Source organism: Saccostrea cucullata, unplaced genomic scaffold (genome assembly GCF_032062105.1).
Source record: "Saccostrea cucullata isolate Sc308-1 unplaced genomic scaffold, CSIRO_AGI_Scuc_v1 ctg12001, whole genome shotgun sequence".
Taxonomy (NCBI): Eukaryota; Metazoa; Mollusca; class Bivalvia; order Ostreida; family Ostreidae; genus Saccostrea; species Saccostrea cuccullata.
In genome coordinates, this window is record NW_026923178.1 from 1,746 (window position 1) to 16,799 (window position 15,054).

The following is a 15,054-nucleotide window of genomic DNA, read 5'->3' on the forward strand; positions in this document are numbered from 1 at the left end:
TTAAGTATAGTTAACGGTTCTGAAACATAGATTATCGCGTAAATAATGGTAATAGAAAAGGTAATTCTTTAACATATGTGGATCTAGCAATTTTTGAAAAGTAGAGGGGGGTTCAGATCGGTGTACCCCGCACTAATGCATAGAATCACTCAATAACCACTTCAAGTCCGTAGGTTCATTAATAAAAAGGGGCAGCTCCAAAAAACTGACAAAAAAACGAACAAAAACAAAACAAAAAATTATATACCACACTTTAAAATTGGGAGGGGGTAGAGGGGGGGCTTCCTGTCACTTTTCTGTTCGGTACATTTACTCTTAAATCTGTGTACTTTCCGGCAACAAAAGATGTGGAGGAAGCTTCCAAAACAAAATATTATTTCAAAACTGTATCAAAAGATTATTCTCAGAAGTGAGCACCCTCCTTCTGCATACTACAGGAACATTTTTACATTTTTCTATATTGATTAAAAATATTAATGCATATAAGTTAGCTACTTCTGAAGATGGTCCAAAAATGGTATAGCTAAAGTTCGCTGGTTTCTACCTTGCATTTTACTTATGGATGTTCGGAGCCCTCAGACGGGGTTTTCCTATATACTCCTATTCAAAACTTTGATCGGCCATTTTGGCCCCATCCTCCCCCCGGGGGTCATGATTTGAACAAACTTGCATCTACACTACCTGAGGATAATTCCACATAAGTTTCATCTTTCCTGGCTTAGGGATTTATGAGAAGAAGATTTTTAAAAAACGCCATTAAATTTTCTCGAATTCATAATTATCTCCCCTTGGTAAAGAGCGTGGCCATTCATTTGAACAAAATTGAATCCCCTTTACCCAAGGCTACTTTGGCTCAGGTGAGCTAATAAAGGGGGGGGGTAAAAACCTCTGAACGCCCCTCCGGTTTGCCAATGCTTTCATATAATTTGGATCTATTTTCATTTATTATAAGTTATAAAAGAAATCAATAAATACACACCTGAACATATGCATATATATTTATATCATACTGGTACATGGAACGCCAAGGCAATTATACTTGTCAAATTGACATATAATTTTTGCTTTTCTATACGTGTGATTCGTCCGAACGTTTCGTCAGTTACACAACACAGGTAATCACAAAGTAAACAACCTTACCGTTCGTAAAACAGACATTCGTTCGTTACGTGTTTGGTGTTCTCTAATAGGCGTTTAATGACACCAGCATCACGCGTAAGATCAAAGTTATATAAAATGCATCATTCAACGAACTGTGTAAAAAATATTCACTAAAAATAGAAAACAGGAAGTTTAAAAAATGGCGACAGTTTGGCTTGTGTTTTTCGTCTTTGGCTTGTTTTTAACAAATTGTCTTTGTACGGATCTGAACACACAAGAATGGTATGGTGATCAAATGAACTTGTATGAACAGGTTCTTAAATTACAGCGAGAGGTGGAACAACTACGTCAGGATAACGAAGACACAAATGAATCATTGACCAAATTACGAAAGGTTAACGAAGAAAGAAGAGAATTGTTGACAAAAACAAAGAATAACAGTCGTTCATGTACATGTAAGTATAATCAGGATATCTTTCTTTAATTAGGAGGCTTTGTTAACATGCTGTTAAATTTTGCATTTTAACCTCATATTTCTCAATGTAAAGTCAAATAGGAATAATCAATAATTTCACATTTCCGCATCGGGTAAAAGAAATGCAGCATTGATCAAATTTATTAAAAGGGAAATAACTTATTTTTTTATTCTTTTCTAATTTGAAAGAGAGAAATGAGTAATTTCCTTTTTATAACAAGTTTTCATTGTAAAGGGGCCTTTCCCCAAACGCTCTCAACTTTTGTGCATAACTCCTGTAAGATTTTTTAAACATGCTTATTATCGAAGGATTTCATAAAAGATTTCTAAAAAGTGAAGATGATATCATTTATCTGTCATTTAACGCAATGCACACACACGCACATCCATGCACATGCTTAATGATCATGGCATGTTTTTTAAATCATTAACATATCTTTATATCCTGAGAATCTATATAAAGACATAAAAATTTATGTTACCTTTTTTCAAATATATTGTTCATTTAACGCATTTTGTACGAGCTCGTGCATGTATGTCTTTGCAATCAATTTTGAAGGTAACATAATGCAGTAATCCATATACCTTATATACAGTCCCTGAAACGTTCTAATTTCCCATTTTTCCGTTCGCTCAGCGTTCGTTCACCGTTCGTTCAGCGTTCGTTCACCGTTCGTTCAGCGTGCGTTCACCGTTCGCTCTTCGTTCACAGTATTGCGTTCACCGTTCACCGTGCGCTCGCGTTCACCGTTCACAAAACGTTCACCGTTCGCTCTTCGTTCCGTTTACTTTGCGTTCACCTTGCGTTCACCGTTCACTTATCGTTCAGTCTTCATTGTCATTCGGAACTCCGAAGTGAAAGGACTTATCTTTTGATGGTAAGGATTTACATGTTTTTTAATTAGATAACTTAGATATCGTGTTTGAGGAATAATTATTTCATTGCAAAAATTATCTATGATATTTATATTTCTATTATTATAACTCAGGTGTTACTTATTTGATGAATTTTCCCTGGAAAATAATTAATACATTAAGTACCTACATGTATGTAGAACGATGCTAAAATATTAACTTCAAAAAAGGGCAATGTACAAATGTTTCACGCACGGCATCAATTTGATGTAATTTTAAAGAGGACAAATTATTAATGGATGTATAATAATTAATCCAAGCCTTTTACAGAACAAGAATACATTAAAAAATTATTTCTATAGTAACACGTATTTAAACTACATGTAGGTTTGAGAATTATGAACAGTACTGCAACAATTCAGTTAGTTAAAAATCTTTAGAGATATTTAAATTGATGGTGTGGTTTTAAATTTTAGAAAAGACCAACTGTTTAAAATAGTCTATTATTAGAGAAGGAAAATTCCTTCCTTCACCGTACCTAAACATATGTTTAAAGATATGTTTTTTGCCATTCGGTATAATTAAGACCCCCCCCCCTCCCCCGGTGCCTTTTCTCCCGAAATAAAATTCTTATTGATTTTTACAGTATATTTTAATTTATATTTAATTTTTATTGTAGCACAAGAAAATCAGTCTTAAAACCAACATCAAACAGTCATTAAACAATAGTATTTTAGCATAAACTTGTGCCGACAGAAGTATTTTAAATTGGCAGGGAATGTTTTAGATTCAATTTAAAACTTAATCCTTCCAAGTATATATTCGAGTTATTTTTTTCTGCAGGAATGCAAAAATCAGATCTAGAAATGGTAGGGAAAAATATTAAAATTTCTTGGAATACTAAGTGACTCTTTGCCTTCGGCATGTTCGGTGAAACGCTATTTCCACATCTCCACTGTGTCGAATCATTTTGATTGACAGCACAAGCACGCTACTACAAATGTAGCACGGACTTCCTGTGAACTGTGTGAACTTGATGATGGAAAATAAAAACTAATGATTACTGTCAAATGGATTAGTTAATCTAAAAAAAAAAAGATTACCTTTATTGCTTGGAATATTTAGGAAAAATAATAAGAATTTTTATTTGATAGAATATATATCTGAGAATCGAGGGGGTTATCTCTCTCTCTCTCTCTTACTGTCTCCCTCTCTCTGTCTCTCTCTCTCTCTTCCTCTCTCTCTTGTACATTTCTCTGTTCAATAAAAATTATGACAACGCATTACTTATTTAGTTTTGAAAATTTAATCTACGCATGTATTACAAATAATTTGAATGCCTCTTTTTAACATCTTGACCGAGTATAATCACGGCCGGGAAATGTCTACAGATACATGAAGAAGTTAGCTAAAATAATCGTCATAAAAGAATAAAAAGGCACATAAATATAGAATATTTTTCAGTAGAATCTGAATAAAACGAGAAAATTTTATGCAGTACCATAACAGTCAATGTCAACAGAAAATTGTGAATTTAAAAAAAAAATCCGTTATTTTACTCAGAATCGCTTTGGCACGGAAATACATGTACGGTTGCTTCAACCCCGTACAATATAATTAATTCATTTTATAAGTAGTAGTTTTATTTTCTAAAGTCCACATTATTTTATTAGTGAAAAGAATAAGCATAATTATTTACTATATTAGTAGATTAATTTATTTTAACAAATACACGTTTGACAGCGATTAAAATCATGTTATTAAAATATCGATTTAAACATAGGTATGTGCAGAAAAATGTTTTTATTTGTTTATTGATTAATTGATTTATTTATTTATCTATTGTTTATCTCAGTAGAAGTTTCATCTTCTAAAGTCCAAATTATTTTATTAGTTAAAAGAATTAGCATATTTATTTACTATATAAGATTAATTTATTTTTTTAACTACACGCGGTAACAAATACCCGTTTGACGGCGATTAAAATCATGTTATAAAAATATCGATTTACATACATATGTGTAGAATTTCATTTTTATTATTTATTTATTTATTTATTTATTTATTTATTTATTAATTTTTTGTTTATCTATTGTTTATTTATATTTATTTATGACATTTAAATTATAGAATAAAAAAAATAACTTCAATGCAAGGAAAAGACCAAAGGCATTCCGAATAAATCGTTCATCTTGCGTTCACTGTTCGTTTACCGTTCACTTTGCGCTTGCGTTTGCGCTCCGTTCGCGTTCTGCGTTCACTCACCGTTCACCGTTCACACATCGTTCACCAAGTTGCGTTCACCGTTCGCACATCGTTCACTCACCGTTCGCTCTGCGTTCGTTCACCGTTCGTTCACCGTTCGTTCAGCGTTCGTTCACCGTTCAGGTGGGAAAGTAGAACGTTTCAGGGACTGTAATTTAAATTCTAAATTTCATCCTGTAAAATTGAGAACTAAGAAAGTTAAACCAGTTTAAAGTTTTAGCCATTCAGATTGCAACAGACGTGCATGTGCTTGCTATCATGACAATTCTTATATATCATAATGTGAATCTTCATAATGTATGACTAAGTTAAAAATCTCATAAGACTGTGACACAAAACAAGAAAAATAATCAGACTTAATTTTCAGTCTATCAGAGCGTTTCATAAAAAATTACAAAAAAGTTACTTCACTATCAATTATATTGGTCATTTCTCGTGCTGTACGTCCGTGCTTTTGCAAGCAGGTGCGCACAAAATGATCTTAAATCTAAAGGGTGTTAAGAAAGTTCGTTCCGTGATTTACATTAGGCCTAAATTTATCAAAAAACAACTCATGTGTATTTTTTTTATTTTCAATAACCAGACAGTCCACCTTTGTTTTTCAGTACATTTTTAATTCTATTTGGCATTGAATGAATTAAAGAAATCAAATGTTTCTGGGGTATTTCCCTCCATGCACGTTGAAGGCGGCGACGTAATTGGATCATAGACGTTGGGCGCGGATCCTTGTAGGCCTCACTGTCCAGGATACTCCAGAGATTTTCTATGCAGTTTAGGTCCGGGGAATTGCCAGGCCATTCTTCTTTGGAAATAAAGTTTGGTAAATTATTTTTACACCAATTCTGAGTTACGAGGGCAGTGTGAGGTTTCGCCCCATCTAGAACAAGCGTAGCGTGTCCTGGATATTGAACCAACTTTTGTTCATCAATCCTGCCATTGTTTTTCTGTCGATTCAGTGCAGGTTTAAGTTCGTTTTGAAGAATTTTATTCACATAATAATTTGCATTTATAGTTTCGCCGACTGGAACGATATGTAACTGGGACAAACCATGAACTCCCATAGCACCCCATATCATGATTTTGGCGCTTGACTTGACGCAGCTTACGTCGGGTACCTCATCTGGTTGGGACCCCCACACAATGTCGTCCTGTCGATTCGGAACATGAAACAAGTATTTTGTAGACACGTCACTAAAGATGTAATTCTCCCAGTCTTTAGCCGTCAAATGCTTGTGATCACGAGTAAATTTCAATCTTTTCTGTCGTTGTACTTTTGTTAGTAGTTGATTTTTTGACCGCTTAAATGCCTTCCATTTTTTTACCTTTCGCAAATAATTAAATACTGTAACATGACTCACATTAAAGCCTGAGTTTTGGAGTTCCTTGCTACATTTTCTTGTTGATTTCCCTCTTTTGTATTTAACGTTCTCCACTTTTCTCTTTACTACGCCTGCTATCTTCGATGGTCGGCCAGATCTTGGTTGATCGGTTAGCTGTTTGTTTTGCTCTCGTCTTCGTCTCCACTTTGTTACCCATCGCTCACTTTTACACAGTTGTTTAGCCACATCCTTAACACTTAATCCTGCATCTAATAATGCCAAAGCTTGAGCTCGTTCGTTTACAGTATCGACACTTGTACATGACGTCTGCTTTTTCACAGAACTCGTCATTTTTATTTGATGACGTAATAGACATCAATGTTTGCAGGACTCTATAGTAACACTAGAGAGTGCACATAGGGAAGGATAACTGTTGATTGGATGAGACATATCCTCTAGTTTTACCAAAATTAATTTTTGATAGAAATATTGCTTTTATCATTTTTTTTTCTAAATTTACGAACAGAACGAACTTTCTTAACACCCTTTACATAACATGCATACTAAACTTCGTTTGGGAAACATAATCACATGTTGTAGATAAACGTTTTATGAGAAAATAGTATTCTTTTACTCTAAACGATACTTTATTAATCATCTTTAAAAGACTTATTCAAAGTTGATAACATTATTCTTAGTTTATAAAGAAAACAATTAAGTTAGAATTATTTTATATTATCATTTTGTTGAATTACTGATAAAAAAAAAAAGATACATGCTAAAGAAAACCTCCCTGTTGCATTGAATTAGTTTTGCGATTTTTGGCCTAAGAAACCTTTATTTCAAATTTCTTTGGCCTAATAGCTCAATATAGCTCAATATTTTTTTTTTATTTCTTGCAGGTAAAAGAGCTCCCTTTGATTGTTCGGACATTTACAAAAATGGCGAGAGGAAGACGGGGATTTACACAATATACCCATTTGGTGAAAATAGTCATGGCATGTCCGTACTCTGCAGAATGGATTCACAATCTGGAGGCAGAACTGTACAATACAATGCATAGAGTAACTAACATTATAAAACAATGTATCGAGTACAAAACATGGTAAAATACAGTGCACAGAGAAAGAACCATGATAGTAAAATACAGTACATCGAGTAATGGAGTTTTATGAAGAGACTTACTTTTACATTTGACAGCTGACTTTTACATCTTAGTGATTGGTGTTTATCTATGTTTAAATTGTAAAAATCAGTCGTCAATTGTAAAAGTCAGTCTCTTCATAAAACTCCAATATGATAAAAACAAGCAAATTCTGGTCCCCCGATTTCGGTGTCTTAATTTGTGGGTGAGATGTCATTTTTATGACACATTGTCTCAAATGTAAACGCACTATCATATGTCATTTAGAAATTATCACTGAAGTTATCTTTTTTTAAAAACAATATTAAGTTAAATATATTATTACCCGAAGGTCGAGGTCATTCATCATATCTAACGAAAGTTCATGGTATCTAATGAAACTTTTTTGGACAAGGATTACATATCAGAAGAACTGTAAATTCCTAATAATTAGCGAAGAATATATTATCGAGTAATTTCGCGAGATGCATTACACGCGAAATTTATTCACTCGGTTTTATTTTTATGGTGCTAACTTCCATGTAAATTCTTCTGTTTAATCTTTCATTGGAGAATAATTATTCCTGCGAATTGACATTAAAGAGTTAATTAGCGATATTAAGTTCTTGTGAAAAATAAGGAATTTACTGTTTGAAAGCCTGACCATTCAAAAGGTATGGTCAAGGTTAAAGTTTCGTCACAAGTACCGAAATCTCCAAGGTCAAGGTCAACAGTTCAAAGTTGTTCGTATCCAATGAAAAGTTATGCCATAAAGAATGCATATGTGAAATAAAGAAGTCCGAGTTTATATTGTTCAAAATTTATGGCCAAGGTTAAAGTTTTTAAAATTTAGGCCAAACTCCAAGGCCAAGGTCAAAGGGTCAAAGTTTTGATATTCAATGAAAGATCTTATCACAAGGAATAAAATTGCAGTATTGAAGCACTAGCCCTAATCCTTCAAAAGCTATGGTCAAGGTATGTTTTTGTTTAAGTAGGTTAAACTCCAAGGTCAAATTCAAAAGGCCAAAGTTCTTTGTATTCAATTTAAAGGTCGTTTCACATTGATTACATATGTGAAGTATGAAAGCCCTCTCTTACCGTTCAAAAGTTATGGCTAAGGTTAAAGTTGTTTTCACAGGAACAGAAATCTCCAAGGTCAAGGTAAATATTTAAAAGCTTTTTGATTGATTGATTGTATATTGTTTAACATCTCTCTTGAGAATTTTTCACTCATATGGAGACGTCACCGTATGCCGGTGAAGGGCTTCAAATTTAAACCTATACTAGGCACTCAGGGCCCTTGAGCAGTGAGGGTTCTTTATCGGGTGCCAGCGCCTACCGTGACACGGGACCTACGTTTTTAAGGTCATATCCGAAAGATCCGTGACTTTCACTTCTAGTGCCGAGCGCTTGGCGAAGGAACAGTCACTACCTTTGTTTACGTCTTAGGTATGACGCGGCGCCGCGAACGAGAATCGAACCCGGGCCTCCCGATCACGAAGCGAACGCTCTACCACTAGGCTACCTTGACCGGTTTAAAGCTTTTTGGCATTGCATGAAAAGTCTTGCCACAAAAAATATATATCTGAAATATAAAAGGCCTAGTGTCTACAATTCAAAAGCTATGGCCAAAGTAAAAGTTTGGATTTTTGAGGGTAAATGTGGGTCAAACTTCAATGTCAAATTTTGTGGTACCCAAAGAAAGGTCTTGTCATAAAAATACACGTGAAATTTGAAAATCGTAGCTACACTTTATCAAAAGTTATGGGCAACTGTTTTAAGTTTTTGTGACGGACGGACAGCTAGACGGACAGATGAATGAGATTTAATGCCCCCTCGCTTTTGCGTAAGCGGGTCACAATATAGTGCATAGAATAATTGAAATGATAAAATACAGTACGTAGAATAATTGAAATGATAAAATACAGTGCATTAAGTAATACTGTGATAAAATACAGTGGATAGTGTCACGAACGTGACAAAATACAGGGCATAGAATAACTAGCGTTATAAAGTACAGTGCATGGAGTAATAAACAAGATAATAAAATACAATAATTATAATCGCTATTAAACATGATAAAATACCGTACATACATAGAGCTACTAAAATGATGATATGTGGTACATAGAGTCCCCAACATGATAAAATACGGTACATAAGAGTCTCTCACATGATACAATATAGTACATAGTCTCTAACATGATACAATATAGTACATAGTCTCTAACATGATACAATACAGTACATAGAGTCTCTAACATGATACATTGCAGTACATAGAGTCACTTTCATGATTAATTATAGTAAATAGAGTCACTTTCATGATAAAATACTGTACATATTTGGCAAATGACACTTTATAATAAAGTGCATTGAGTCACAAGCATTATAAAATACAATGCATAGATTCACTAACATAATAAAATACAGTACATTGAGTCACTAACATGATAAAATACGATACATAAGGTAAATGACATTGTAAAATAAAGTGTGAAGAGTAACTAATTAAATTAGAATTAGATATAAATTGCTAATTATTCCAACTCTTGATGTTTTAAAAGATCATAAAATAAATGTAACATTTGCATATTGCTAGGATTTGTACATTGATATCAACATATTGTATGACCTTTGTTCCAGAAATCTGGAAATATTTGTAGATTTTCAAACCTTTTTACAAAAGAGCCCACTAAGAAGTTTAACTCGACAATAGTGGAAATATAACATATTGTCATTATCCGGACCTGATACCCTGCGACCATTTAATTCAATAAGGATCCAACTGATTAAAAATACCATGAAAATCCAAAATATATTTCATCAGAAGTTATACGTGTATCTTCGTCAAACGAAAAATACACTGATGCATTCTTTTAAATCTTGAGAAAAAAGTTAAAATATTATTAATCAGATCACTGAAATTGTCGACAGCTGTGTTATGTATAGAATACATGATTATATAAGACCGGGAGTCCAATGTTACATTATCAATATAGAAATGATGTAAAAATCATGTTAAAATTATATAATTTAATTTTGCTTGTATCAAGCAATTTCATTGACTGAATCATTGAGAGGAACATATAATATTTTGTATAACATAACTCGCCTACGTCACAATGAGCTACGTCAAAACGCATTACTCCGTTTGACGTTACTTTTAAAATATAATATATGTGAAGTCTTTTTCCTGAGGAGAAATTGTCACATTGTCTACACTGATATTAAATGATTAGGTTTGAAGCTAATTTTAACTTATGTTATACGATATAACATAACTTGGGGCAGTTTATGCTTTTTTATTAACCGTTTCGAGGTTCATAAAGCGTAAATTATCCCAAGTTATGTCATACCGTATAACATAAGGTGAAATTAGCTTCATTCCTTAAATAAATAAAAGTACTTTCATTTATTTAGGTTGTTCAGTACAGAGACGGCTCGTTTCCCAGGATAAATTTCAATGCTACATGGGAGGAATACAAGCGAGGATTTGGGGATGTTAGAAGGGAGTATTGGTTAGGTAAAAGAAAGATCCTGCTATACCAGTTACTATCAATATAACACAAGTTTTAAGATTTAAAATTTTAAAGCACTTAAAGAACTATCCGATAAGATTGAATGATTGTATGTTGTTAACGGCCTTCTCAAAAATATTTTACTCATATGGAGACGCGACCACTTGCCAGTGTAACGTTGATATTTGACCCAGGTTGATAATTGACCCGGGGGTCAGTTGTCAACGTTGAGTACTGAGACCAAAGGCGTTGAATTTAACCCTAGTCCGTTGAAAACTGAACCAATTCGTTGATTTTAAATCATGAAAACTGGTTTTAAATACAACAGCATAAAAACACATATTTATGACTTGGTTTTCACAACTGTGATTTAATCCATAGGCCTCGGGAATAGGTGGGGGGGGGGGGCTAGGGATGCTTAGCCCCCCCCCCCTTAGAAAATTAGAAATCAACCTTTTTGATCATCAACGAAAATCCTTTTGTTAAAAGAATCATGAAGTTGATATTAAAAGGGCGCTGGCGTTCCTCATCGAAACCATTTTTTTCTTTTTTCGAAGACCAGAACAAAAATATTTCGATGGGCATTAATTGTGTTCCTTTGTAGGCCGGCCTGTTTTAATATTTCTATAAACCAGCATCAGAATATGTTTTAAAAATCTCCATATGCATGGCAAGAAGAAAATACTTGCTGTGGGCTTCAATTCAACATTTAGGTGCACCAATGGCGTATGATCAGTTAACAATAGTGACTTTAGTTCATATGCCGACTCGATATCAGTGATCTTTAAATTAAAAATTCAATCCCGGGTCAATTTTCAACTTAGGTCAATATTCAACTTTACACCGTTGGAGAGCTGCAAATTCTTGTTCTATATTCGGTACTAAATGCTTCTGAGCAGTGAGGGATTTTTATCGTGCCAACACGTACTGCGAAACGGGACCTCGTTTTATATGGTCTAATCCGAAGGACCGGCCTTTAAATTCAAAGCTGGAATTCGAACATTCTAACCACTGATCCACGCGGGCGACTTTCATTTATAAGAGAGATAACTCCAAAATATCTATTATTAATCAAGTTTAAATATCTTCTCTGTTTAATTTTTGCCCTTAAGGCTATAATATTTCTGGTATATGTTTGTTTTTAACTTATATACTAGTAATACAGCCTTACAGACTATCACTTACTTTGTAACATTTCAAAGAAAATTAAATGATATTGTGTTTAGTGAAATTCATTGAAAATTTTATATGTAGACGATATTTTAGCAGAGTTTTTTCTTCTGTGAAAGGAAATGACGTCATTCATATGCTGACTACGACTTTCGAATACGATCTACACATTTACATGACAGGAATAGGACCGAACGGTATTCGTATCTACAAATATGAAGTAAACTACAGCTTGTTTTCTATCTCTGATGAAACTGATGGTTACAGACTGTCCTTGGGAGAAAAATCAGGAAATATTAGTAAGTAGTATTGCTTCTCAAAACCTTTAAGGTATGGAACATAAAACACATGTGTCATGCTCTGGTTAAGCATCAAGACACGACTTTTAAACGATTATTTTTTTTTGCAAAGCAGACGCCTACAACTCTATACAATAAAATACACATTCAAGGATTGTAAAATATATTTTTAAAACAAAACTCTGCATTTCCTCCGATATCATTTTAACATGTAGACTATGATTTAATAAAGGATGACTGCACTTAACGCCGGTTTTTGGTTCTTTTTCAATATCTGTTGTTACATTTATTTTTGTTTTTATTTTTGTCTCAAGTCATTTATTATAGAGTTTGGTCTATTTCTAAATGAAATGCAATGTCATAAAGGTTATAAACTGCGTTGCAATGAAATAATTCGTTGTTTCCTTACCCCACCTCTCTGCAAATATCGGGAAATAAGACTTATCTGCCCTTGATTGAAGAAAAGATTTATAAATATGCATGAGGGGTGGAGCTAATATTGTGATGAGCTAGTGGTCTAAAATTAGAATAGCTACTGTATTTATATTTGGTGCATTCTCTCTCTCTCTCTCTCGTCAAATGTTTGTTACTTTTATTTTTTAAGTTTTCAATTAAAGTATACAGTATAACTAATAACAAATAACATCGACCGGTAGAAGTAGCCATTCTCATTGATAATCAACAGCAATGGCTGATATCAACAATTCGCGTGTTCGAATATAAGTGCCGACTAGCTCAGTCGATAATGCACAGAATCATTAATATTTAGGTCCGGGATCGAGACCCGATAACAACAGTAAGACTGACTTTCTTTTTTTCCCTTTTATAATAAAGAAAGAAAAACATCACAATTACTCAAGTTTTGTTTAAATTTCTTTTATAATTACTTTTCCCTATAAATAAGCGTGCTGAGGATGGTATGATTTCAATTTTATTTACTGGATCTTACTTTCGATGTTCATGTTAAGAAATGATTCAAAACATAATAAATAAATCTCTTTTTTCTTGTAGACTACGAACATGTAGAGACATGCATTCAAAAATATAATTATAAGGATAGTAAAATGAAACGCTTATGAGATAAATATAAGAATAATCTTATAGATATCTAAGAGAAAAAAGAATAGCCCGTGGCTCGATGGGAATGGATTGAAACAGATATGAACAATCACTATCGGCAAGCAGAATGCGTGTTTCCTTACACGTCACGTGATGGAATCTTAGTATTCACAGAGCTACCTGGGTATACAAATCACGTGGTTAATTATAATATTCAACAGGTAACAACGTGGTCAAAATGGCCTGTATACTATAGAGAAAGTGAACACACGAAGAAACAGTTTTTTCTCTTTTTAACCATCAGCGCATGTTTGTCTATTGATCTCCTTTTAATATGAGGTAATATATATAAATATACAACTACCATAAAAAAGAGATCAATAGACAAACATTCGCTGACTATGTATTAAGCCTGTAAAAAGATGGGCGTACTCATTATCCTATGGAGATTCCAGAATATGCGATGACCTCTCTCTATAAAAACGACTTCGAACTTCGTTAATACGAACTTTTAATTAACGTAATTACACAAAGTTGCAGATAAGACATCGACCATTTCTACCATTGAAAGAGAAATGCCCATTTTAAAAATTAATTATATCGCAATTTCTAAGTTTCCTTAAGTGCAGTCATCCTTTATATAAATGAGAAGACTATAGCGTATTTAATGAAATGTTTCTATGCAAATATTTTGTATGTGCATGCAGCATACTTTTCTGATGACTTATAATCAATAGGCTCGTGTTTTTCTCAAATGTTTGAACATGACGTTCAGTGGAAAGGCAGCCATTTTATAATACATGTAATTTCAAAACCATAACTTATTTTCTTGAATTTTCATAACGAATTTTAAAATGAAGGACTATTGGAACTCCCATTACCAACAAATGTTTTGGTATTACACTCTTATTTGAAAAAAAAAAAAACAACAAAAATTCCTATGCATGAAAAAATACATTACCGGCAGATTGTTTCAGCTTTTATATCTTGAAAGCGTTATCAATTAAGGACTTTTAAAAAGTTTTAATTTTATCTTGTAGCTGATGCGTTCAGGAATCCTAATATAGTAAATCAGCCTTTCTTCACCTTTGACCATGACAACGAACAGCTGTGCGCTAACAGAATGGCCTCTGGATGGTGGTTTGATAATTGTGCGGCGGCAAATTTAAATGCTCCTAAGTTTGGAAACTTGTCATTTCCCGTCTGGCTTCCCCTTATCGAATCAGGAAGTCGGCTTTATTATTCGCAGATGACTATTGGAAGACATTAGAAAAAAATTATAACGTTCAAATATACATCTTTTATCTTTTTATTATATTAAACATGTATTACACTAGTTAAATGAAAATGACTTAACTATATTTTCGGAAGACCGTCTACTGATTCTGTTGGTAAAGATTATTATTCTTTTTTTTCCTTCTACTTCCTAGACGGCAACTTTGAAGCCTCATATCTCACTCATTTTTAATTGATTTCGCTCAAATTTTCAGAGGTACTAGAAGTTACTAAACTCTATCAGAATGCTGTCTTAACGTCACTTCCAGTTTTGAGTTATTCCCCTTTTAATGAAAATGTATAGGCTTTCGTTTCCAGACAAAGGCTCAGAGACGTTTAAAGCAGGTGCAGAAGTTCTACTGATTTTAGTTAATAGAAGGATTGAAGTTGTTCAAATTGGTTTTTGTTTTTCGATTTCTCTATTCAAAATGGCGCTATATAGGGGTAAAAGAATTAGAACGCTTAAAATAACCAAAAATTACTCATATTTTGCTTCTTATTCTCTAAACTAAAAAATATCTTGTTTAATATATAGAATATTATTTGTGCAGAATTAGAAGATCTTTCAAATAGTATCTCAGAAAAAGGGCTG

The 15,054-nt window shown here is 33.3% G+C and overlaps 1 protein-coding gene across 1 annotated transcript; it reads left to right on the forward strand.

Annotated features, from left to right (window-relative positions):
- Positions 1-1,197: 1,197 nt before the first annotated feature.
- LOC134263360 (fibroleukin-like) lies at positions 1,198-14,457 on the forward strand. Its single transcript, XM_062745693.1, has 5 exons — positions 1,198-1,556; positions 6,918-7,060; positions 10,562-10,664; positions 11,949-12,128; positions 14,228-14,457. Exons 1-5 carry the CDS (start codon positions 1,301-1,303, stop codon positions 14,455-14,457), a joined length of 912 nt encoding a protein of 303 aa, XP_062601677.1. The 5' UTR covers positions 1,198-1,300.
- Positions 14,458-15,054: the final 597 nt, after the last annotated feature.